Here is a 26,463-nt window from a genome sequence, read left to right on the forward strand (position 1 = left end):
AAGCTTAAATTTAAATGAAAAGCTAAAGAAATGCAACATTTTATTTTGAAAATAGTATCTGTGTTTAGCTGAGGGAATATTAAAATACCTTCTCCCCTGGGGTCACAGAGATTCTCCATATGCAGTGTGTGTAGGAAGGATAACCGTTTGGAAATCCTGGAGAAGAAAAGTTGCCTGTAGATTCCTGCAGTGTTTCTCCACAGGCTGAAAGAAACAAAATACAGTAAAAATATGAAATTGAATGCACCTAACAGAGAAAAATGTATCTTTCCAATACCTACTCAGAGTACATTTAACTCACTGCAGATGCAGAATGGAAAGCAGAGCAGTTATTTTACGATTTATTCAAAACAATGATTTTAAGCCTGTCTGACATTCATTCCATTTTACACAGGATGTTTTTATTCCATGAACTATTTCACTCGTGTGCTGTCTGCTGACATAACCAAAATTACAGCAGTCTTAAAAATGTCATTGCTGTCAATCAACTGCAAAATTATACATATAACTTTACTTTGGTGAAAAAAAAAAGTTAGCCACACCCTTAGACACATCCTTTAAGAACTGAAACAAAAGTAAAACAAAAGCTGGCATGGCATGATTGGCACCACACTAGGATTTCGTCAGTGGTTTCATTTAGTTTAGTACTTTACGCACATGAGAGACTGATCTGACCTAAAGTCACTCCTTTACATTGGTATAGAAAACTAAATCCTACACTCAACAAAATCTCTTGCAACAGTGATTTGTAGAGATATGAGTAATAAAGCAAAGCAAATGTGAATTCCTAAAATACCAAAAGGTTCTATATTCTTTATTATTGAAGCTTTTAGCACCCATATCTCACCTGTCAATCATGTCACTAGCTGCTGGCAGACTGGTTAATAATTCCTCTTCACACTAAAATATAGCATTGGAAGATCCTGCCATTCTCCAGCACTAAAACTGATTCTGGTAGGGTGTCACGCCTCAGTCAGTCATCTTTTTTGACCTTAATCAAGTTGTTTCGCCCACCAATTTTGCAGGTGTGATACGAGAGATGTGAATTTGAGAATATTATCCCATGACTGACAGTGTAATCAGATCTGCAGTGCTTTCAAATTACAGCGCTACCACTGCCAGCAGGTGAACTACTGTATCATCAAAATCTCAATGAATTATAAATGATCTAGAAAATCTTTAAATAAAAGAGGACAAAGGAAGAGATTGTTTATGACAAAGACAGACAACACAGCTGTAAAGGCTGCCTTGTTAAAATGCATCTAAGATGTAATCTGACAACTACACTGTAATATCAGGCATAAGCTACATTCAAGGCATTAAATATGCCCTCTGACACTGAAAAGGTTCTTGTGACGAGGAGAGAAAAGAAAGATTGGTGCAGCCCCCAAACAATATAATGGCTAAAGTCACTGTCACCGTGTCCTTTAGGAATGAAACAGGAGAAAAAATTCTTTTCCTCCCCTCATTTAAAAAATGTGGTTTTATCTTCAAAAAATTGCAGGCAGCCACAGAAAATGACACATACACAAAAGGTATTCAGTGCTAAATAATTATTTCTGCACAAAGCCCTTTCAGTGAAAATGCTATATCCATAATTAACCCCAATTTATTTTTAACACAGCAATGAATGCAAACTTCAATAAATTGCAGAGCACTGTAATGGGTTCCCCCAGCGCTAGCGAACTGTATCGTAGCTTACAGCGTGTAAGTAAAGCACCTAAGAGAAGGCCAAGAGTAAAATTGTAGTCTTGTACAGGAGTAGAGGAAAGCAGAGCCCAAAGAGGAGACACCCTGCGTAGCAGATGCATGCACGACTTGGGAGATCTGTGAGGATCCAAGTATTCTGCTCACCACCTCTAGAGCCCTCTCCTGCTCTTTCCCCCGTGCATGGCTTGGGACTACGTTGCGTCAGTGTCCTCTCACAAGGCATACTATTTCAAGCTTTAGTACATCTTCTGTTTGCTCTAGCTATAACTATTTCACCAGCGCTACAGCTCCTAAACAAGCCTTGGGCAGTTGACATACGGATGTAACGGAGAATGCCGTTTGTCCAGTCTTTTCTGCTCACGTTCCATTTTTTCAATTAACTGTGACTTCGACTCACAAATATTGATTATGAAGTCATGCAATGCACATACCCACATAATGTGAAGTATGTAAGCAAACAAAATGCTATGAAGTATGTGGGACATACGAGATGTCAGTTCAAATGCAGCCCTGCAATTAGTAATAGGAGAGGAGGAAGCCCCTGGCATATCTACCCCTTACTCTATTAAAATCCCTAAATTACCCAATATAAAAGTAAACTAACACATCAATGAATTAAGCATAATAGCTTTACATTTTTGAAAACATTTCAGAATTTTTCTCTCTTATACAGAGTGCAGGATTATTTTATCCGGAATATTAATAACACTCCATGCTCCATATACAGAAGTTGTATATAGCCTTAAAACTACGGATTTTAAGTTGCAAAAGCTGCTGTGGAACATTTTATTTTTCTAGGAATTATAGAATAAAGCTGGTTAATCCAACAATTTAACTTATATCCATATTAAATGCCTAGGAGCTCTCTATCAAATCAAAATTTTCAGAAATATTTCTGAATTTAAGGGAAGCATAAGAAAAATTATAATTGGATAACTCCTACTAAGAATTAACACAATTAGAAATTAAAAAATATGTTTGGCCTTTATGTTTTTCACCATATTTACCATTTAATTTAAAATTCCTGGTTACTCAAGGGAACTATAACAAGAACAGCTTATACCAATCAATAGTTGAACTAATTATCTATGGGGTCTGAGTTCCAGGCTGGCTTCCAGAGCCACTGTAGACAGGGTGATTTGGGCATTTCTTGTTTAAAAGCACATTCCTCTGCAATGGGTAATTGAAACAGTTAAAATTCTATCAGGAGAGAATGTAAGGGTTTTCCCTGTAATTGGGCTGTGGCAACTACAGTATTCGTGATTAGGCTTATAAAATGGTATATGATAAACATTTTACCATGTGACGGTCCATTAGTAATGGAGTCCACTTTGGGAAAGAAATGTAGAAGCAAAATGAGTGGTAAGGGCCACTTATTTAAATTTCCTAAGAACTAATCTTAGTATCTTTCATGTCAGAAGAAATTAATTACCGCTTCAATCTTATACACCTCTGCTTTATAAAGCATTTGTACATTTTTATTCCATTGTTAATCATTAACTTTGCCAATGTTTTCTCTGATGCTTTTTCCCCCTCCCAAATGTCATGCCTTATATCAATTTTACTAGGCTAGACTACTTACAGAAATGCCACTTTAGCTCTCCACACACACGCACTCCAACCAAAAGAACAATCTTCTGTCTGTTTTACAGCTTGAGAAGCTTTGCTGTAGTAAGGAAAGGGAAACTATTTTTGCTTCTCCTTGTAAAGATGAGCAATGGGTGCAGGAAGCAGGTAGATTATATGCTTATACAAAGCAATTTCTACCAGTGAACTGTGCAGCAGAGTTTAATTGCACAGCCTGCGTATAACACCTCTCTGGGCTGGCCTACGCACATGGTCAAGTTCCATTAAGGATTATAGTGAAATCTGCAAATGACAAAGCCCAGATCCTCCAAGACACTTAGGGAACCAACTCTCATTCCTTTGTTCATAGCACTAGCAAATACATACTCATATATGGCTAATTTAAGCTTATGCTTTTCTAAAGAGAATTAAGATTTTTAATACTTTTTAGTTAGACCCAAGTCTGTACATCTATACATATATGGCATATATAGCTGTTAGAGAGCCCTAAAAATCTCTGGTGCTGATAATGTACTTGTTAAACCAAAAACTTAAATCAGGTTACTACAACTCAGTGTCTTACTGTTGACCTGATTCCCCTTTACAGTTATAGGGAAACAATCTTAATCTAAAAACCTTAATCCTCCTTACATAGTGAATAAAGGCTGACTTTTGAAGGTGAACACTCTCTTCTAATCTAATAGATTTGGGAGCAAGTTAAGGCTAAGGAACAGTGAGAACAGCACAAAAAAGAGCCAGGCTAGGTATTCTTCATCTGCTCGCTTCCACACATACCATCACAGACTCTGGCAATTAGGAAATTTGCTGAACTTCTTCCATCCACCTTCTCTTCCTCTGAACAGCCTTCTCCTGCCAGGCTGAGCCTCCTTTCCCATCCATTATTCAGTCCCACTCTACCCACTTATTTCTTGTCCTCTCTTTCTGCCTAACAGTATCCTTCTCCATCAATTCCCTTTCTTATTCTCTTGCTCCTATAAAACTACATATATATTTTAAATCAACTACAATTTCTATATAGAACTATAAAGGTAGACCTGTGTTGAAATTTTAGTAGCTACACTAGAACATATTCTATTACTCTATTAGATATTTTGTAAACCATTGTAATACATCTGGCCTTGAAGTTCAAGATCTGTTCTCAAATGCCAAGGCACTCAAAGTTCAAAACAAGATTGCAGTGGAAGGACCCTCAATTTATTTACTTGCTTTCTCCTTATTATTCTATCATGTAACAATGTAACTCAGTATTAAAATGTTACAGATCCCTATCAGTGACTATGTTTTCCTTTGACAAAAATCCTAAGAAAAAGTTAAAAACAAGTCAAAATTGCTGTTGGTAAGGCTGTTGAGTCCTGGCACTTACTCAGCTGATGAAAGACAGGTTATCAAATCTCATGCCTTGGCTTCACCAAGCTCAAAACTATTTCTCGGTCACTAAGTCCTTTCCTGAATAATGACCCTGAATATCCCGACTAGCTAAAACAAGTCGGGAGGCTCAGCTGCCTCACTGCTCTGAGGATCAGCTGTATTCTCCAGCACCCCTGAGCTCAACTTCATGTTCACAGGCCCCAGAAAATGCAGCAGGCTGCTTGGACCAGAAACTGCTTGCAGGAATAACTAGAACTCCAATCAAAACATGCACAATACCAAAAAATCCTTTACCAAAGAAGTGTGTATCTCTGGCAAATACTGATTTAAGTTACTGTTTTCTGTATTTTCATTGTATTACATTTAAGGCAATACAGATGGACACATGAAACAATGCAGATGTTATTAATGTCTGAAATATTCACTGCTGTTTTATCATAAGCAGACATCATGATTAACATCTTTTGTCTGAAACAGAAAATACAGCACACCTCCAAAAACAACAGTGTGTCAGGGATTTTATTGCTATATACTACAATGATCACATGATTCTTTTCATAAAACCAAAAGCTTAAAGTCTGAATTTTCAGTCTCACTATTTGCTGGAAAATTTATTAGACCACAAGTACCATGCAACTTTCAGAGAGTTGCTTCCTTTATTGGATGTTTAAGTTTGTGTTGTGTTATTCAGTTATGCAGCTTCTATTAAAAATATTAACTGAAAAAAATAGCATGTTAAATAGTATGCTATTTAAAATTTGTAGCAAAACCTTCTGCCTTTTTCTCTGTCTCAAAACCCACTTTCTTTTATGGACTGGTTCATCTAAGTAAGGCTAGAAAACCAACGTCTCTTATCCCAAAATTTACCAAAACAAAGTGCCAGAAAAGGAGCACGATCCTGCAACCACCATTCATTTTTATTATCCCTCTGAAGTCTGTTCACCACTGCTGCAAAAAATAACTTACTTTTGTAGTGCACACTACTGCTGAACGACCATGGTTTTACAATACTGTGAAACTAACTTTCAACAAGACTTTCAAGACATTGAAAGAAATGATAACTCATCATTACACATTTTCATGAATTATATGAAAAGGACATTTTCTCTGAACAACTGTTTGAACATTAGCTCAAAAAGCACATTGCATCTTTTTCAGTTGACTGAAAGTGCATGTTGCATATTATACACACACTAAACAGCCTAGGATATTTTTTTTTCCTTTCTTAAGTCAATGTGATCATAAGATACTAGCTACTTTCACAGATTTTTTTTATTCTATAGACTACTTTTGTCTCCAAAATTTGTCTTTTATCAAAATAGATACTTATTCTCTCTGTTTATGAAACTGTTGCTCTCTGTATACTTTTACTACAAATAATGCTGCCAAGAAGGATGGCATTATTCAAGTATTTTCTGTACCAAAAGGAAAGAGCAAAAATTATTCCAAAAGGAACAGTTGTTAAAGAAAATATGTTAAAGTGGTTTCTTCTCTGGTAGGCCCAGAAACACTGTGCATGTTTCTCAGTATATACGAGATTATGATTCAGTGTACTTACAGCACAAAGGAAAAGCATATTTCAGCTGTACAGTGTACATCAAAGGCACATCAGATGCCCCAGATCTTCAGTAGATCCCACTGCTGCTGATACAAATCTGAAGCAGCTCCATCACTTCAGTCCTGATCCCTCTTTTTAGTCCTTCTGTATTGATCAGGTGGTAAAAAATAGCCATATATCTGACTTAAAACAGTTACTGAGATTTCATTAATCCCCATGAGGAGCAGGAGGGCTGTAAAACCTATGTGGCACAGAGCTGGTATGTCTAGCCTCCCACAAGGCCCTCGCTGGCAAATTCTGACTGAGAGATGGCACTTCTGAACTGCTTCAGTTTACACCAAAGGTTAAAACTCGTCTCAGCTATAGCTAGAGCAAGGAAAGTAAAACCTTTTGCTTTGAGATTTCCACCACACTGCCAGCACTTAGAGAAAAACTAGCACAAGAGAGCAACCACAGGGTTGACTCCAGACTTGCTACTCATGTCTTTGAGACAGACAGCAACTCTACTCCAACACTATTTTGAGATAAAACATTAATATGCATTGAAATTATAGGACACTAGAATTAGTCAGAAGATATTCAAATACTAAATGTAACTGTTACAGCTGTATAAAGTTTGTAATAAGATCTACAGTTCATCTGTAAAAGAGTTTACATCTTAGTTGTCCTGGCTTGTTATTTGTCAAATTTTCAAAAAATGTAATGTGTTCAGAGCTGATTGCAATAATTTAATTTGCTCCTTCTGCACTCTACTTGAATTCAAATAAACACAGACTCCAGTCAATATGCAAACCAGAAATTATATTAAACATCTTTTTTTTTCTCACATTGAACAGCTAAGAAAAACAAAGACTGAAATGTCAAGAAACTAAGTGTTGTTTCATACAGTTTATCTGTCCTTAAGTGCTTTGCATTCCAGAGACCTTACCTATAAGACTTTTTTATGATTCAATTCTTGAACTGCCTACGTCAGTTGCCAACATGGAAACAGACTACAGAGCAGCTGACTCAAAAAATTTATCATTCCTCTTGAACAACAAGTCAAACAGTTGCTAGTACGTGGTTTTTGTTTGTTTGTGGTGCAATACCTGGACATCTATACAGCTTTCTTGCCTGTGCAATATCTCCTTTACTTAGACGAGTACGCTGGCCAATGGCAGGTCGTATACCATTATCATCACGGGAAGGGAGAATGGTATCCAGAAACATGCCCCTAAAAAAAATAAAAATAAAAATAGACCCCAAAAAACCCTATCAGGTTTCTGTCATAAAACTGTCTGAGTTTTATGAATGTATCATGCTATTTTGCAAATCTAGAATTTACATTTGGCATAAGAGGGTAAAATGCAGAACTTTAAATACAGAAAACATGTCATAAAAATTCCTCAGGTTGGCAAACTTTATGCAAAGTTATCAAAAAAGAATCTTCTTTCAGTACATTAATTAAGATATCAGCTTTTATATTCCTGTTAGACAACAGGAGGGAAATCTCTTACTACTATTAAGACTACATAGGAAAAAGGCACTGCTGTTAAGGTCTTGCTATATTGAAAAAAAAAATTATAAAATTATATAAAAATACACAAATTAGGCCCTATCACAAAATTCTTAATCACAAAGTTCCTATTTCTAACAATGTTTTTAGGGGAAGTCTTAAAGTCTAACTTACACGTGTAAGAGCAGGTAAAGTCAGGCACACTTGCCAATCATTCTTCCGTCAGGTGGTATAACAGATCTAACTCTACTCTAGCCACTGCTAGAAACATAAATGCTTATTTGCCATCCTCTGCTTGCTTTACAATAAAATATGTCGACTTACCATATGCAGTTTCAATAAGATTTACCCTAAATGACTAAGTGTAGCACACTTGTTCCAAAAGTGCAGTTTTATTCAAAAGTTCCCAAATTTTAAATACGATCCAAAATATTTTTGTAGTCTCAAATAAATTTTAAAAGATTAAGGTACAAAACTAAGTTCTATTACCATGTTACGGAATTTGAAAATCCCTGAAACCCAATAAAATGGAAGTTAACAGGTGAATATGTTTCTGTATTCTCTTGTTCTTTAATTTTTTTATACTGTCTTGTACACTTGTAGGGCTTTTATTGAAAAGTAAAACTGGTATTTTCAGGCATAATGTAGGTCCAAAAATGAATGAACGGTAAGGATCTTTGTAGTTAGGAATACTGTTTATAAATACAGATTGGTTTTTAAATTATAATAAATGAACCATCTTGAATATTGCAGGTACATACTGCTCTCTTTACCCAGTTCGATTTCTTGTGGCATCACTAGAAATTTTGTAAAAAAAAAAGAATCATCTCAGGATGTTACACTAATCTAAACAGTGAAATAGACTACTTATGGCATTATTCAGTTTCTAGAAAGAAGACACATTATTATTTCAAAAAAGTGTTTGATCTATAAATTATAATTTTACTTTCCACTTATTTTTAGTATAACCTGAAACTGATGCTATTCATATTTTGAAAAATGTGAAAACAATCCTCTCTTAAATGTTTAAGCACTTTAATAAGGGAACAACCTGTAACTGTTTTAATACAGCATGAACACCATTACTGTGTGTGACTAGAACTTCATGATTTCTACTACTTATCTGGGTGAGTAAAGTCTAACAATAAAGAGCTGGAAATATTCCACACTGAGCACAACTCATGCTTTCAAGATAAATCAGTGCAAATCAATACATGACCTCAAGGGTTTGCTGTTTGGTTTTTTTTAAACAGTATGAAGTAACAACTGCTTGTTCCTTGGGGCAGGGCATGCCTACTCATGGCACTATCAGTTTTCAACAGCTTGGAAAGTGGTGAGATCAGGGCCTATAAATCAAATTATCTTGATGTTGTCATTGCCCTAGGACTCTGGGGGGTTCCAGCTTGTTAAATTACTCTATTTTATATAGGTTCTTATAATCTTTTCCTTAAGGTAATGTATCTGTAACTGGATTAACCAATGTGACTAATATCTACCTCATGCGGCTCATTCCCATGCTCTTCCAAGGGTGAATTATGTGTATGCTGAATACATCCTTTGGCAGGATTTTTTGCTGTGTGTTTTGGTTTTTTTAAAGTAATATCATTTATATTGGAGAGTATCATTCATATTGGAGACAACAAGCTTAAGAAACGTGCAAAGGCTGGTGAGGTTTCTGGTGGTCTTCAGTTTATTTCAGAGTCTCAGACTGTCTAGTATTTTTGCCACATCACTTTTCAAACAATCATTTTTTGTTGGGTTTTTAAGTTTTGTTTGTTTTTTTTAATTTACATTACTCTGGTATTTTTAGAGATTAATTAGCTAGACTGTGACTTGCTGTGAAATATAATAGGAAACCAGACTCCTGCTTCGCCAGAGTAGGGCTAGCCTAGGGGAACAGCTCATTGTACAGCTCCCCACAACCATGCAGAGTTTCAGAGCAAGCCCCACGCGAGTTGCTATGGAGTTGGGAATGGATCAGCCTGCAACAGGCCAGAGCAAAACCAGCAGAAGTCTTTATTATATGGTTTTGATGACAGTAACAATCTGTACAAACAATAGAGAAGAGGCTGAAGCCTCTCATGAATGGTTACTGCAGTCCTTAGCAAAGGTTGTGGCTTGCGTGGTAGATGTCTTAATACCATAACATTCTACTCGCATAATCCATAGTTACTCAGACATTATGCATCAAAGGACATTTCTCTTTAATATAACAGATCATGTTACACATAAAATTCCTAACCATTTCACTCATTTGGTTTTTCTAAATTCAAATTTTTGTGGAGACAAAAAGAAAGTGAGTATTATGAAGTGCTGTTTCCAGATTATCTTGTCTTAAAAGCTAAAGAACTGAAGGAAGATGAAAAGGCTGCTTTGAAACTGAACAGAAACAAAATGTATTTAAAAATATAATTACATTATTCTGACTTAAAATAAACAAGCTGTGTTTTGACTGCTGTGAAAACACTATATCGCAAGGGATATTTTAAGTGATTTTGTAATACTAAAAATGCATAGTTCTTAGCAATCACAGAGAGGAATAGAATTAAAAGTCAAAAGGTATAACCTGAGACTCCAACCTTGAGAAGGTGTTCCTGGCATAGTGCATAATGCTGTCAAAGTCGTATGGTTCCCCAAGGGAGTTCACCTCTCCGGGCTCCATCTTCAAGAAGTTGTATTCCTGACCTATGAATGATTGATAATTAGTTTCTTTAATATCTATTTTTGTGAAGATAAAAACCAAACAGAAAAAGAAAAACAACAAAGATCCTGACCTAATCATTCACTGACATTCATAAATCTTAGCCATTTGGGAGTAACTGTGTGCTTTCATTAACCAAGAGAGCAGACATGCCTTCTGAAACACACATCAAATTCCTGTATTTGGCATTTAGAAAGACTGTTCTCATTCACCTAACCCACATAAAGGCCCCACACATTATGTTGCACTTCATGTAGAATCCATAAAATTTGCTGGCTTGGTTCTTAATTCCAGAAAGAAATCATTTTGACAGAAAAGACCCCAGAAGAACCCTCCTCATTGTAGACTCATTAGACTGGATACTAAAGAGACTTTGCTTCAGCAAGGGCTACTCTCTGAGCCCCCATGTAATACAAACACTACAAAGTCACATTTTCAAGAGCCAGCTGTTGCAACTTAACGAAAGCAGAGGAGGAACAAAAGAATTATACTTAGTTCATAACCCCAGACCAAAAGTTCTTTGTCCTAATCAGTGTATTAAGAGATGCAAAGCACCCCCTTACTCCAATTCATATTCCCACTGGTGTCTTGCAAAAAAACTGCAGTGGTATTAACATTATTAACCAACATAATTTGCATAATATAACAAAACCCAAATGTCTTGGTGGTCATGACTTCCTGATCCCATTTAGCGATCCTCAAGCTCATACCACACCACAAGAAGTGGTTTCAGCCAGAAACTAGAGACTTAACTAAAAAGAGGGAGAAGGAGGCTGAGGATGGCATTTCAGCTGATTTTCCCCATCGCAGAAAAAGCATAGGGGAAGAGCACTTGTGGCATCTATACAAGTCAATGACAGAGAGAGAACAGAAGGAAGGTTTGGATGCACGTGCCCTTTCAGGACTTCAGAGACTTGTGGGAGTGTGTATCAGCTGCCAGTCATCTTCCAAGTCCTAGCTGAGGTGGCAAAGATTTATTGCATCTCAAATCTATTTTGGTTTAAAATATTTTCTATAGGAACAGACAAATACTCCAAGATATCACTGGACTATTTCTGATTTCACCCCTTCTTGAGCAGAGAATTCCCGTAAGCCAAAATCAGTGTTTCACAAAGACCGTGCACATTTATGAACATTGCAAATGAAACATGCCTAGTTCCCTCTCATCTTGCCCACAGGACACAAGTGTGGGCACAACAGCTAGACTGACAACGAGATGGCAGTCACAGTTTAAAGTTGTCAGGTTCCTCAGATGCTTTGTCTCAACCACACCAAGGCCACTGGCTAAAGGTGCAAGCTCTGTAGGGAACCAGTAATTTGAAAACCGTGGGAACCATGCTCATCTTTGTCACAGATTCAAAGTCCTTAGCTTCTCTTCCATGTCTAAACCTCTTGGGCAGCTAAAAAGCTATTGACATATTTCTACTTATCATTCAGGAAAGACTACAAAAGAAAAGTCCTTTCTTAAGCCCAGAAATATGACTTTTAAAGGACTTCAAGATCAATGGCTTCCTTCAAAGTTTTTGAGCATGATTACTATTTCTCTCCTTCTAGCCAATACTATTTAATGGCTCGCTACTTGGCCAGATCTTTAGAAAAGATTATATTTTAGTTGCAGTATTTCATCTGTGAATCAGCTTGAGATCAGTCTAGCTAAGAGGAATAGCAGGCATAAATGCTCATTTCTGCTATTCACTTCATTTCTGCTATTCAGCATTCAGTTTTAAGAGACTTGAGCAGATGAAAGAAACACCAAAAACAAACACCAAAAATAAACAGACACCACCACCACCCCCCCCCCCAAAAAAAAAAAAAAAAATGCTTATCAGAATATCTCACCAGGCTGGATGTTTTCTCTAATGATGGTGACATGGTCATCACGGTCTGGTCGTGTATGTTCATGCCAAAAACCTATCACATGACCTAATTCATGGACAACTATACCAAATTTATCACAGTTCTTGCCAATAGATATAGCCTGAGGACCATTTCCCCTTCGACCCACATAAGAACAGCACCTGTAATTAAAACACAAACACAGATTAAAGTTTTCATGCATATCTCTACAAACCATATAGGAAATTCAGTTAAAATATGAGAAAATATTATTAAAAAAAATCAGCAGAACAATGCACTATGCAATTTCGCAGGCTCACAAACTCTAGATCTAGTGCAAGAACAACTTATTATTCAGAATACCTAATAAAGGACACATGAATGATTTTTTTTGTATTCAAGGTCTTCTTAAAAGATGCTAGCTGTGATCAACAGAATTGTCACTTGTGGCCTTCTATCTCAGAATGACACAGGAACTTCTTTTCACCCAAAGAATCAATAAAAATAAAGTTGACTGGAAGTACCATCTCACCCATGCCTATCACTGCTTTCTTGCCCGTGCACACTCAAGAGGCATGCAGAGGGAAGCGGAAAAAAAAAGTAAAGGCAAGGTTTCTACTGTGCCATACTTCTGCTGTGTGTCTTGACAGCATTCACCAGACTCTTGGTCACTCAGTTCTGATAAGTTTGCTTTATTTTGATCTGAGAAGTCACCCTACTTCATTAGTTCCATATAGTTCCTATAAAAAGTGCAGAAATAATGCAAGTGAAATAGTAGTCCTTTAAAAGATTCACTTAGCATGCAGTTGAAAATACAGAAGGAAGATACCCTGAATGAGATGCAGAATCCTGTGATGCCACTGTGCAACCTCTCCTCATTTTTTTTTCCTCTGGCTATGGGTGATATACAATGTCATTTGCAACAACAGTATATTAGGAGGTTGAATGGTCTGGATAGGTGAACCGCTTTTTTCTGCCACTCCTGTTTTCTTGTAACAGGAACCTTAGTCCCAGAACATCATATTTTCACAAGAAAAAACCCAACACAAATAACCCCAAAAAACCCCACTTCACATATGCTCTCATGTTTCATTCCTGTTCCACTGCACTTCCATGATTCCAATGTAAACTTATGGAACAGAGACGCCCTTTTCAGCATTCATACTGTCAGCATTTATCTGAGATGTCTGCTTTTTGGTTAGAAAAAAAAGTCTGCTGACTGTGCTAGCAAAAGGAGAGAAAGGAGAGTAAAGCAAATCCTACCAAAATGGAATACAATTTCAGGTTTCATAAGCTGATTCTCTGTCACCCCTGAAGATCGTAAATATTTCAAGCCAGCATTATATTCACTAATAAATGCCTAATTTCCATTCCCTGCTCTGTAAATTCTGCAGTCTGTCAGGTAGAATGGAATTGTACTGAGCAGAACACCTCCATCTCCACCCTCTCCCTTCTCCCCCTTTTTTTTGAAAAAGCCAAACAAACGTGTTTTCTGATGCAACATTTACATAGCAGAATATATTTGTTCCTTGAGGAAGTCAATGCTAGTGTGGAGAATGATCCTGTCCTTCATACGCCTCTGTGGGCAATAAAGGAAAAGCAGCTATGGGAGCAATACTGGTAGCAGATTAAATTCTACGGACAACGTCTGCTTGTTTCTCCTTTTCAGGTTTTGTGGTGGCAAAGACATTTTTCACTATGGTTAGTTGGCTGGTCAGTCAGTCTTGGTTGGTCATCTCCATTGATTTTTGTTAGTGTCTAATACAACTAGAATTTTAAAATATTAATACTAGAGAAGTACAGCCATGGCATTTTAGCTCACAATACCTGTTCTTAGGAAGCAGATACTGGTTTTGCACTAATGGTTAAAATCAAGGATAGATATACCAAAAAATGATAGTAATATCTTAAAATTATAAAGGCTACACAAGTTACTTTATAGAGGAAAATATTACTACTACAGCCTAGGAGGGTTGTATCAAGAATTTTTAAACTATCTTAAAAATACTGTTGGGAAAAATTATTGTTCACGTTACAATCACTCCTTGCTATCTCAACTGCTTCTCAAGTATTCCTACCCTCAAAATAAGTTAACTCTTTTCTTCCTGCTTTAGATAGTTCTAAGGATAGGTGCGAATCACCTTTTTAGGTCAAAGCACTGAATTAGGCTCAGTGCTTCAGCTAGAGTTGTGCAATATCATGTTTAATTAATTTCTTACGGCGTCTTCCCTTGATAGCTCTCTTCAAGGCAGGTAAATAAAACCAATGGCAATTTAGACTCCCTGCTATAATTCTGTGCCATTCTCAATGTTGCAGGTTTATGTGCTACTGTTCCACACCACAGTAAAAGAAAATAAAGAACACCTGTGTATTGCTCTGTGTATTTCCCTCATGCTATATAAACTGTATTAACACAAAATTACTACGTACAATATTTATGATATAGAAATTTTATTATAAACACTGACATAAATAATAGTAATGAAAAAATATACCTTAAGATATGCCCTGAAAATACAGCATAGCTGATAAAAAGGAGCAACAGACAGAAGAAATAAGATTAAAATAAAAATTTAGAGCAGTAACACCATTTTATCTCATGATTCCACAGTGGATTTCACCTTTGCACCTGACACGCTGACATGTTTTTGCTTAACATATTTTTCAGACTGCATGTTTGCAGAATAAATATTATTGCTACAGGTGAATACATAAACATAATTAAAGCACTACAGATACTTTCAGTATCATTTTTACCCAGGTTTTTATCTTTCACTAGTCACTCAACCATTTGAATATGTTTCTGTTGTGCAATAAGGAAATTACCATAGGTCATACACTCTCTTATTCACTCATACTCACCCTGGGGAGAAAAGTGTTTGGATCCTTAAGAAGGTTTTGGTTTTTTTGTTGGTTTTGGTTTGGGTTTTTGTTTTTCCTTTTTTTTGGGTTTTGTTGTGTTTTTTTTTAACCTCTTACACAGTGCTATTTACTGTCACATTAAATTAGAGAGGGAACGCTGGAGTACACATTTTGTACTCTGAGCCAAAGGTAGTAGAACTTGCAGTAACTCTTCATTCTCGGAAAAGTTCATTCCTTTAGAAAGCCATTAAAGACCTTCTGTCCTCAGTATAGAATTCCCAATTCACTGTCATAGGCAGTGATGTACACTGAATAAATTTGTCAAACACAGTTCCTAGGTCTCAGACTTCAAGTCTTTTAGAAAACATTGTTCATTATCTTTGAACACTTTGAAGTAAGGACTAAGATGTGTCATTTGCCTTGGCAGTCTACAGGAAGCCGAGTAGAAAACATAAAAATCAATCAGATGAAGTAATCCACATTCTGTGAAAGCATGTCACTATTTCTATATTAGGTGAACTTAATGAGTTAGGGCTTCCTACCTATGTTAAGGTCATGTAAATCATTATGGTAATTATGCTATACTGACCTTAACTTGTGCAAAAAGATAAAATGCATTGACAATGCCTGCTGGTTATTTTAAAAATAGAAAATCATAAAGTGCATGCAATCTGTGAAAATTCACATTACAGACTACCAAATATGGACAAAATTCAACTGATTCATGCATAATTCGGGTTTGAAGGGACCTCTGGAGGTCTCCAGTTCAACTTTCTGCTCAAAGCAGGGTCAGATATGAAGTCAGACCAGGGTTGCTCAGGTCTTGAAACTGACCCAATCCAGTCGGGTCTTGAAAACCTCCAAGGATGGAGACAGCAAAGCCCCTCTGAACAACCTGCTCCAATGCTTGGCTGTCCTCACTGTGAAAAAATTATTCCTTATATCCAGTTTGATTCTTCTCTTTCTTCAGCTTACGCCTGTTGCCTTGCATTCTCCCACCAAGCACCACCGTGAAGAGCCTGGCTCCCTCTTCTTGTTGCCCTCCCTGGAGGAACTGGGGGCTGCTGCTGGGTCCCCCTGAAGCCACCTCTTCTCCAACTGAGCAAACCCTGGACCCTCAGCATCTCCTCACAGGGCAAGTGCTCCAGCTCCTGAGCATCTTGGCAGCCTTGTGCTTAAGTCCTTCAAGGTTATTAATCTCTTTCTTGTACTGGGGACCCACAACTGCATGTAGGGTCTATCTGTGATCTAGCAAGTGGCAAACAGAGAGGGATGATCCCTTCCCTTGAGCCACCAGCTGCACTTCTGTTCACACAGCCCCGGACACTGTTGGCTGCCTTTGCTGCCAGGGTCCATGGCCAACTTCTGCCCAGCTCACTGCCCCATGGCCTTCTCCACAGAGCTGCTCCCCAACCCAGCAGTGCCCAGCCTATCTTGCTCTTCCTTTGCAGGTGCAGGGCTTTGCATTTGCCCTTGTTGAACTTCATAAGGTTCCTGTTGGTCAGTTCCTCCAGCCTGCCTGAGTCCCTCTGAGCGGCAGATCTACCACTCTACCACTGAGCCTATCATCTGGTCCCCCCCAACTTGGTGTCATCTGCAAACCTGATGAGAGCATGTGCCATCACGTCTTCATGGGTCATTGATAAATATGTTAAAAAGGACAGGTCCCAGGATAGGCCCCTGCAATACTGTACTGTCAGCCACAGTGAGTCCAAGCCATTAACCACACCCCTCCAAGCTCAACCACACAACCAATTTTAACCTATCTAGTTTTCCATTCATCTATACTCCTGCAAAATACACCTTGGAGACTTAACACATTTACACATACTTTTTTAAATCCTGGAATTTAATTTGCAATTCAAAACTTTTATGATCTGAATACCACACATGACAGCAGTGCAAGAGATTGATGAGAATAAAGTTAGGATAACCATGCATAAATATGAAAAGGCAGAACAAATCCTTTAGTTTAAAACAGTTTAAACTCTTCTGCTGAGTCTTCATGTTTACCACTGTGAGGAAACTCTATAGAGAAAAAATGCAAAGCAGAACTAAAGAACACTAATCAATACTTATAGCTTAAAGCAAATCAATAGGTTATTAAGACTGTAGGTTGTAGAACATTTAATACAATTTCAATAGTTTTAACATGCTTATGTTGTTGACTTCATGTACACTACATGCTTCAACTAGCAAAGATATATTTGGTAGCTTAAAAATTTCCATAGATTTTCAATATAATTTTTGCACAGTGATACTTTGGAGACCAATAGATAAAAAGGAAAAAGTGAAAAAATAATAAATAATTATTCCAAATAGTACCCTCTATGATGTCTCCAGCTCTGCTTTTATTGACACTATTCACAACAACGGCAAAAGAATAAAGCAAGAATTTAACTACAGTCTATCTCTTCCTGTTCTTTTTACTTCATTTGGAGCAAAAGAGGATTTAACCTTTTAAGGTTGTACACCGTATCTTGGAAAAGGTCAGGCAATAGCTATGCAATAATAGCAGAACAAAATGGCTAGTATAACACATTAAGTTAAGGCAATTTGTTTTTATAAGAAAATATGGTAAATAAATACCTAATTAATCAATTTACCAAATACAATTAACAATACCAAAAAGTTGATTGTTTCTCAAAAACAGAGGTGCTTAAGATCACCTCTGAAAGCTTTTAGTGGTATTTCATAAATCAGATAGATTTTTAGGTGTTTGTAAAAATCATTTGACATTTTATTATTATAGTCATAAAAAACAAGAGAAGTTGGGCATTAGCAAATATGTGTAGTGACTAGTGACTTTGGGCACCTCATCTGACACATTTGAAAGATGTTTTCTTTTCAGAAGAAAAAAATTAACTGCAATCTTTTACACAGTATTCCTCTAGGTTGTCTAACACAGAACATCTAAAACCCAACACACTGAGAATTTTTTTAATGCTGGCCTGCTTCTAAAAACAAGCAGCCAGATGAGTATGGTAATTCCCTTACACTGATTACTTGACAGATTTCAAGTACTTCCCAGAAATTATAAACAAATTTATTAAGTGTTTCTTTACACGCCAAAGAAAATTAGAATTAACACCAAGTCTTAAAATAACAGCAGCAGTGCACACTCATAAAGGGTCATTAGGCTTTGCTACATTGAGTGTCATGTCAAGCACACCAGATTCATCCAATTAAGCTACAAGATTCTGATCACTTCAACAATTGCACTAAGTCAAAGGGTAAGAAAAACTAAAATAAATAAATAAATCTATGAAAGAAATTAATTTGCAATATCATGGGTTTGAGCCCAGGTGTGTTTGGCAAAAGGCCAAGACCTCTCTGTGCTGTATGAGCACTTGTCATGCTCCTTAAATTGAGTCAACTGGCAGCCTTTAAAGCTCCTCATCTCTTTAATCTTTATTGCACCAGACAGCAGTTGGAGACAGTAACTATTTATGGATCTCTAATTCCATTTAATCAGTCTAGCTGATCAATGATGGCAAGCAAAGAGAAACAAGTGACAGAGAGAAAGTGAAATGACTGGAACAATACTCTCATTCTTTTAAGTAATACAGCTACGGTCAAAAATGCTCTTAAACTAATATGAAGGAAGAGAGAATCATGGTGGGTCAATGTTGCACTTTTTTAAAAAGCTACACTCTTCAGAACGTGATAATATAAAAATCCTCATAGACCACAACATCAGCTCGCCATGGCACTGACTGCCTGAAGTCGTGGATGAAAAACTGCAGAACTTACGCACACTAGGACTGCATATCATCACAAAGCAAGGGAAAGAAGTTCACAAAATCCACGAACAAAATCTCACTCAAGAAGCAGAGGATTTTTTCTTGGTGAAAACACAACAAGAAATCACAAATATATTAAATCACAAACATAACTCATCCTGTACAAAAGAAATATTGGCTATGACCTGGCTTGATGAATTTGCTTATTGTCAGGGATCAATACAGTTGTAGTTACCAAATGTTCTGATTCACTGTCCTAAGAGGACCTGTTGCAATGGCAGAAGTGGCTACTGCTTCTTCACCTGCTCGATAGAGACGACCATCCCAGTATTACAAAGAACAGCCAGCTGAGTCCATTCCTTAGTTAACAGCTGCCTATCCCAGTGTTATAACATAAACCACCCCTCATTCCATTTATGTTAATGCACTGTGTTTTAGGCTGGGGCAGCTGGCCACCTGCACCTTGGTCACACCCATCCTGCCGGCCACACCACAACCAGCAGAGAAGCTGTGTCAACTGCTGAGGGCAGGAAGAGTGCCAGGTGCTAGAGTTAATTACCACCTGAGAGCATGAGTCAGCCCAAATGCCACAGATTATTTAGTACAACTCTGAATTTCTTCTCATTCCGTAAAAGTGACCGAGCACCTTTTATAACATGTAATCCTTCTTAAAGCTAAAGAATGCTGAAAAAGTATACCTCAGACAATGAATTTACCCGTTTCACCAACTTTAAGAACTCACCTGTAATGTTTATTTAATATACTAGCAAGTTCAAAAAACATTAAAACATTCAGAAGCTGTTCAGTCTAAAATGTTTGGAGAAGCACTTGAAAGAGATCTGATTTTCCTGTATCTCAGACAGCTTTGTCAAATACCCATACAAGACGATACAGCAGTGATTGTAACGTCATCTACAGTTTGTCATAAAAAGTACTTAAATCTTCTGGTGGAGAACAAAAATTGCCACAAAGTCAGATCAAAGGCATGCTGAGATGCCAGAACAACATGACTAATTGTTCTTTTTTTGTCTCACTATATAAAAAGAAGCTTGATCTTGTACTCAGTGATATTTATTAAGAGCGTGTGACTAGAGGCCATTCCAGTTTGCTGACCCCTTTTTTGGCTTGCATACAGATAAGTATATTGACTGTGTCTTCAGGCATTTCCTATCTGATAGGAAGAAACATAAGGATAGAGAAACAGTAGTGAACGAAGTGTTTTGAACCTGTTTACAGATTAGTTTTACTTGTCCTAATCAAGTAGCTGCATAAATATTTGCTGTAATAGATATTAATGCCAATGTACGCTGCTTTGGTAGAAGAATCCTAAACACTATTATCTTAATACGATATTCTTATTCTCACATCTGCAGCTAGTGGGTACAAAAGACTATCAGTAATTACAAAATTTCAAACTAAGTGCTTCAGCAGTACTAGGAAACAATATTTCAATAATTAACTGTTCTCAAAATCAGGTTAAATAAACAAGATGTGATGACAAATAATTATAGTTTAAGACTGCAACAGATGAAATTATTCTGATGGGAAGGAGGGATCCAGCTGTAAAGCTTTTGACATTTTTCCACACAAGCTGCCCATAAGCAAACTAGAGTCCCTGATATAAAGGAGGGTATAAAGCTGGTTGGAATATTATATAAACTGAAGATAGAGATGATGCTCCTTAAACTTGCAGTCTGAGAAAAGACTGCTAAATACCATGAAGACAACTGTGGAATTGATAGCAACTTTAACAGATTAGAGAAGAGATCTGCAAAGGGAAATATAGCATTATTTGGTGTTCTTAGATGTGCGAAACATGGCACACACTGAAACCAGTGATGGGCTATCAGTGCTGTGGAAGGAACTCTGGCACTTACTCAGAGCCACATCCCGATCGACCACGAGTCAAACGTGGCAGCTGTTGAGAAACAGGGAGGCATCACGCTTAGGTACCTAAGTGGAAGGACTAGATGCATGGATTAGCTCTAGCACTGGCTCAGCAGAAGTAATGGTTCATCTGGACAAATATGTCCTACTTTTGGATCCTCAATTTCAAGAAAGATGTGGACTAATTGAAAAGAATTTCAAAGAGAATAACAATGTGATCAAAAGCCTAGAAAACATGACTTACCAGGAAAGATTATATGAATTAGGCTTTTTCTAACCTGGAAGAAGAGAGAACTGAGGATGGACATAGTAACAGTCTCAAAGTATCTAATAGATTCCTTCAAAAAAGGAAGAGGAATAATTTATTTTCTATGGCCATGGTGAGCAGGAAAAAATGCTAATGTACTTTAACTGCAGCAAGAAATATCTGGTTTAGCTATGACCAAAAATACTGCCCCCAACTTCCTACATTTCTTATATTAAGAATACTGAAGCAATGTATTTCCTAGCAGGCTGTGAAGTATTCATTTTTTCAGGTTTTTAGAAACAAGTTAGACAAGCATATATCAGCAATGACATAGGTAAAGCTGTCTCTGTCTTAAGAACACATTAGACATCTTTCTGAGATCCCTTGCAGTCCTATGGGTCTATGATAATCAAACTTATCTCTCATTCATTACTGATATATAAACTCTCAACTTTAGGAAGTTGAGAAGTATTTCTGAAGTATTTCTGATAGGAAGTACTTCTGATAACCAGCTGCTATATTTCAAATATACTTTTTTCATCACTGCCCTTCTGGGATGAGCTTCCCATAAACTGCTGCAAGAAGTAATGCATTACACTCCTTCAAAATATCCTTAATGTTTACAAAGGCTCAATAACACTTCACTTGCTAGTGTGCTAATGCTGTCATCTGAGACATTTGTAGATATTGCCACCTGAATTTCCACATACATGACTATATCCACTTTCTGTTTCATTAAATGTGTTACGTTTTGAGTGTGTGCTCTTTGGGGCAGGGTTTATCATTTAGTTTTTAATTTGAATAGTGCTAAGTACAATAAGGTCTCCCTCATCTGAATGTTAGCTGCCATGGTACTGCAAAACAATAATGACACAATGTGCTAACAAACCAACACAGCAGGGTGCTATGGGAAAGAACTGAGATTAATTTCAATGTGACTGGCCATGTAACAGAAAGTGTTTGCAGATGGTTTGGTGTCACTTTTGTCTGGGCTCTTTCCATGGAAAATCCTGCATCAGCACTGTATGCCGGTGGTTCGTGCACAGTGGTTCCTATTCACCCAGAGAAGACACTTTCTTATTTATCTGGCTCTTCCTGAAATGGCTTATGGATCCAGGACCCCCAAAAAAAGAGTCATTCAACTGCCCCTTCTGTTTAGCCTAGTGTTTTTTCATCACTGGTGGACTGTTCATAGCCACACTCTTCCTTGTTCTTATTTTAAACTTTTTACAGCCTTCGTAAATTATTTGTAATTTGTAAAGTACCCACCAATAAAACAACATTAACTGTAAAGGATAATGGTGATTTTGAAGGTATATATTGAGTATATTCCAACGTTCTGGTTCAAATTGGTTATAATCCAGCCTTCACCCTGAAGTGACTTGATCTCATGAAGCATCAACCAGCCTAAGGAACAGTGCTTTGGCCGGAGAGATTTTCTGTCGTTTGGCTTTGAGCACTTTGAAGTTGTAGAATTTACTTTTCACAAAAGCAAGACCTCTGTAGATATCCCCATACTTCTCTTTCTAAAGTGCCTGAGACCACTTATATCTTTCACACTCTTCTGTTTAAATTCACATTGCTTTCTACCTCTGCGAGTGCAGGGAACCATCACGATTATTCTCTGCTTCCCATTTCTCTTCCAGCTGTATGTCAGTATCCCTGAATCCTATCTTATGGGTTGCATCATTAATTAAAATAATAGCCATGCTGGGTCAGAATAAAAGTCCATTTCATTTGGCACTGTTTCTAACAGGGGTCTACAGCAGACCTACGGGAGCACAAGAACATGACAGGCAAGTTCACAGGCTGTCCCGTAGAATAAGCTCCCCAATTGCAAGGATCTGTGGCTCAGAGACTTTCCAAGGCAAAGGTGATGCCTTTCTTAAAATAGCCTAGGAGTAGGTTTTATTACGTTATCCTATGCCTTAAGAAGAATGTCAGGAGTAATTTAAACAGAAAAGTCTACGTGTAATTTTATGGGCTACAATTAAGTACATTCGGGATCATTCCTACAATGCAAGGAGGTCCCAAAACTTCTTTTCACAACCCTATCCCGTAAAAATTCAAAAGTAGGCATGTGAAGTGTTCATTGATGAGGAAGTTAGCGAGACAGAGAGCTCTTCACTGTGGAGCCTACAACCCAAACAGAAGATGACCATCAGAAGTACAGAATTTCCACAGGCAGTGAGCGCTCTTCTTGGAAAACGAACATGGTGCACTCAGGAACTTCACTGACCACTATATAAAATTAAGAATTCTGAGTGGAATAAACAACAAAGATAGCTGACTGAGCCATTTGTGAGCAGAAATATCTGAAGATGGAACACGGTGATTAATGGAAAGTTGCATTAATGAGTGATAAAACCTGTTTTGTTCACTTTTACACATCAGTGACCTGGAAGAAGGAATTTGCAAAACGGTCATGAATTTGGTGGTTAAACAAATCTGGGCAAGGACAGCCTAACAATAGAAGAGTTAAAATTAAAATTAACAACAATTAAGCTGGAAAAGGAATATGGGATAGATGTCCATACATAATTCAGCAATCAACACGTGACACAGAGAAAGCTAAGAATAAACAAATGATAAGCCTGAAATACCTTTAGAACAATACATATAAATATTAAAAGCATGACAGAAAGCCAAATATAAGAGTCTCATATCTGTGTATATACAGCAAGATCATTTTATCTAGAAATAGACAAAAGAGGCATAACTTCAAAAAGCTACTATACATACTGCTTTCACTGAACCTAAAGCCAAGTAGAACACATGTATCATTTAAGTACAGTAACTGTTATTTTCCTGTTAAGTATATATTCACTTATAACTGCAAAGGTGACAAGCATGGCCAAACATTGAAAACACAAGTATCTGTTACCACGCATACACACTTACCCACATGGTCTGTACGTAAATACAATATAACTTTCTTCATCGCTTCGTTCAATAAACGTAACACAGGTGTACTTTTCCCAGTGCCGCATAGCCTGTTTGAACATGGCGCGCTGGGTGCCTGGAAGAATAATTGTATGAGATGAAATAAGAGACTTTTCTAACTGCATCTTGTTCTTTGAAATCAGATTTTAATATTAGGAATATAGGTCTGGAAGGAGTCACTGGATCATGACGTACCATGTCCCAGCAGTCCCATAGACTGCCAGATTCCAATTAAAGGGATACTCAGACCATCAGTTTGTCATAACATATCTGCCTGCAAGCGGACCAATAGCGCCTGACACACTCTAGCAAACATAAAACCTGCCATAAAAAGCGCAGCTATGTTACACCAGAGGAATACAGCAGAAGAAATCTAGTGTTGCTTATGTGCCTGCATTAGCATAATATTTGCTAAGCAATTTCCCAGATGAAATTATCAAATGGATCACATCGGGGAAAAAAAAGAAAGGAAAAAAAAAAAAAAGAAAATTGGGCAACTCTGGATCCTAGCTATCTAGCAAGAAGAAAAAAAAGAAAAAAGAAAAACCTACAGCCTTCAAATCAAGAGATCAATTTAACCTAAGCCACATAAATAGGCATACCAGTCAAGGTGTTTGATTTTAACAATATTGTCTTGAACAGGGACCAGTGTCCACTTCTTTACAACAAAACGTTTCAGAAATTAAATGATCCACCAAAAAGGGGAAATTCTTAATTTGGTACAATACTAAGCATATCTAGATATTTGTTTTAAAAATGAGAAACACATTCAGTAACAATCAAAACTATACTCTAGATGCAGAAGCAGCCAGGCCAGCTCTCACCACAGAACATAAAGCCAGCTAGTATACAGTACTTCAGGTAATATAGCAATGTAATTTCATTGCCTGACAAAAGACAAGGCTTATTAACTTAGAGGCAGCATCTGGGAATACAGCTGTATTGCTTCTGAGCTGGAAATCCACGAAGAACAGTACTACTTGGCATGAATTTGCTAGCATAAACACACATCCACCTCGCAGACTTTTGCAGAGATGCATGTTACAGCATAGGATAATTTAAGAAAAACACAAAACTTTTTTAAACTTAAAGACAACAAAACCTCAAAGTTCATAAAAACCAGCAAGTTCAAGTCATGTCAGGATCCTAAAAATTAAAGGTTACTTCATCCCATCTTGCCCTTTTCTTTTATCTATAATCAATGTTTGCCAAGCTTTAAAATTTATCTTTCATTATGAAAAAGGTAAAATGTTTAACATTATATGCTTTCATTTAGTTTACTGCCATTATTTCAGAAGATGGTAATCCTAAAGCAAAGGTCACACTGGGTATAGTACTATGTAAATACACTAACTAAAAGTTTGACTCTAGCTGTTAGTTTGAAAGGAATGACTCTGGTCTCTCCATATACATATGCATACAATGTGTGACCATTTGGTTCCCTGTATTATTGTGCCCAGTAAATAAGATGTTATTACATACCTTTTCCCATCCATCTTTGCTTTTCTCCCTTCCTTTTTGTTTTAAATTACCTCTTACATCCACATTGATATTGATCCATTTACATTTTTCAGGGATAGCAAATGTTTTAAACTTTTTCTACAGTTTTCTGCTAAGAATTCTATATATTTTGAAGTTAGTCTTTCTTCTTGTCATATATAATGTCTGTGTGTACCCATCTGAAAACTAAACTGAGGCATTACAAAACACATTTGAGTCAGTTTGCTGAATGAAATCAGTTTAGCAGAATATGTCACACCAGTTAAATTAGTTATAGTCTTGTGCTAAATATCCTGCATTATTTAAAAAACAGATTTCATGACATTGTTACTTAGGCTCTTGAAAACAAACATGCAACAAGAAATATTGGGAAAAGAAAAAGAGTCTTCCGTTTCTAAAACATAGCTATACATTTTTATTATGTAGCTTGCCTTTGGGAACAATTTTTTGAAGTATGACTAATATTTTCAGAACAGATATACTTCAGGCATGATCCAACTCTTCTATTGATTTCCATAGTATGACTTGACTTTAAAAAAAAAAAAAAAAAGGAAGGCAATTAAAAAAATTCATATTCCTTCTCCCCATCCAAAGCACAAAGCTTACCAGTGAAATTTCCACCTATTACATATGGAATGACACCCCCTGGCCATATTCTTTCTGTTCGTGATGTAGCAGCTCTAGGAAATCGGTTTTTCTCATTTTTCCCTGAGAATTTTACAGTACTTCTTCCTTTAGATGTATTATTTTGCTCAAAGCCTGTAATGATAATTAAAACACCAAATGAGATCACACACACAAAAAAAAGACAACAATTATTTTTCAGCAGGTCAAAGTCAGATTATTTCTTTATGCCCTTTAAAAGTATGACATTGCTGTTATGCAACAGTCTATCATTACTCAGTTTTCTGAGAAATTCTTGAAATGAAGAGTCTAAATCTTCAGTTTTCAAACATATCTACCGTAACAATTTGCACATATATTTATCAACTTGAAGGCACATTGCATAATTTATCTAAATTTTCT

At 36.9% G+C, this 26,463-nt stretch overlaps 1 protein-coding gene across 4 annotated transcripts in view; it reads right to left on the reverse strand.

Moving 5' to 3' along the window:
• The window catches only part of TLL1 (tolloid like 1), a 142,319-nt gene that overhangs the window by 47,470 nt on the left and 68,386 nt on the right, over positions 1–26,463 (reverse strand). For 3 of the 4 annotated variants that reach the window (XM_075500345.1, XM_075500347.1, XM_075500346.1), the window contains exons 4-9: positions 26,044–26,196; positions 23,896–24,013; positions 12,259–12,437; positions 10,298–10,403; positions 7,312–7,436; positions 89–204 (exon numbers count right to left, since the gene is read on the reverse strand). In XM_075500345.1, the coding sequence (XP_075356460.1) occupies positions 89–204; positions 7,312–7,436; positions 10,298–10,403; positions 12,259–12,437; positions 23,896–24,013; positions 26,044–26,196 (797 nt within the window). Of the gene's footprint in view, positions 1–88; positions 205–7,311; positions 7,437–10,284; positions 10,404–12,258; positions 12,438–23,895; positions 24,014–26,043; positions 26,197–26,463 lie in introns of those variants that run through there. The other variant, XM_075500348.1, reaches the window with a different exon arrangement.

This window comes from Mycteria americana, chromosome 4, assembly GCF_035582795.1.
Source record: "Mycteria americana isolate JAX WOST 10 ecotype Jacksonville Zoo and Gardens chromosome 4, USCA_MyAme_1.0, whole genome shotgun sequence".
NCBI classification, from domain to species: domain Eukaryota; kingdom Metazoa; phylum Chordata; class Aves; order Ciconiiformes; family Ciconiidae; genus Mycteria; species Mycteria americana.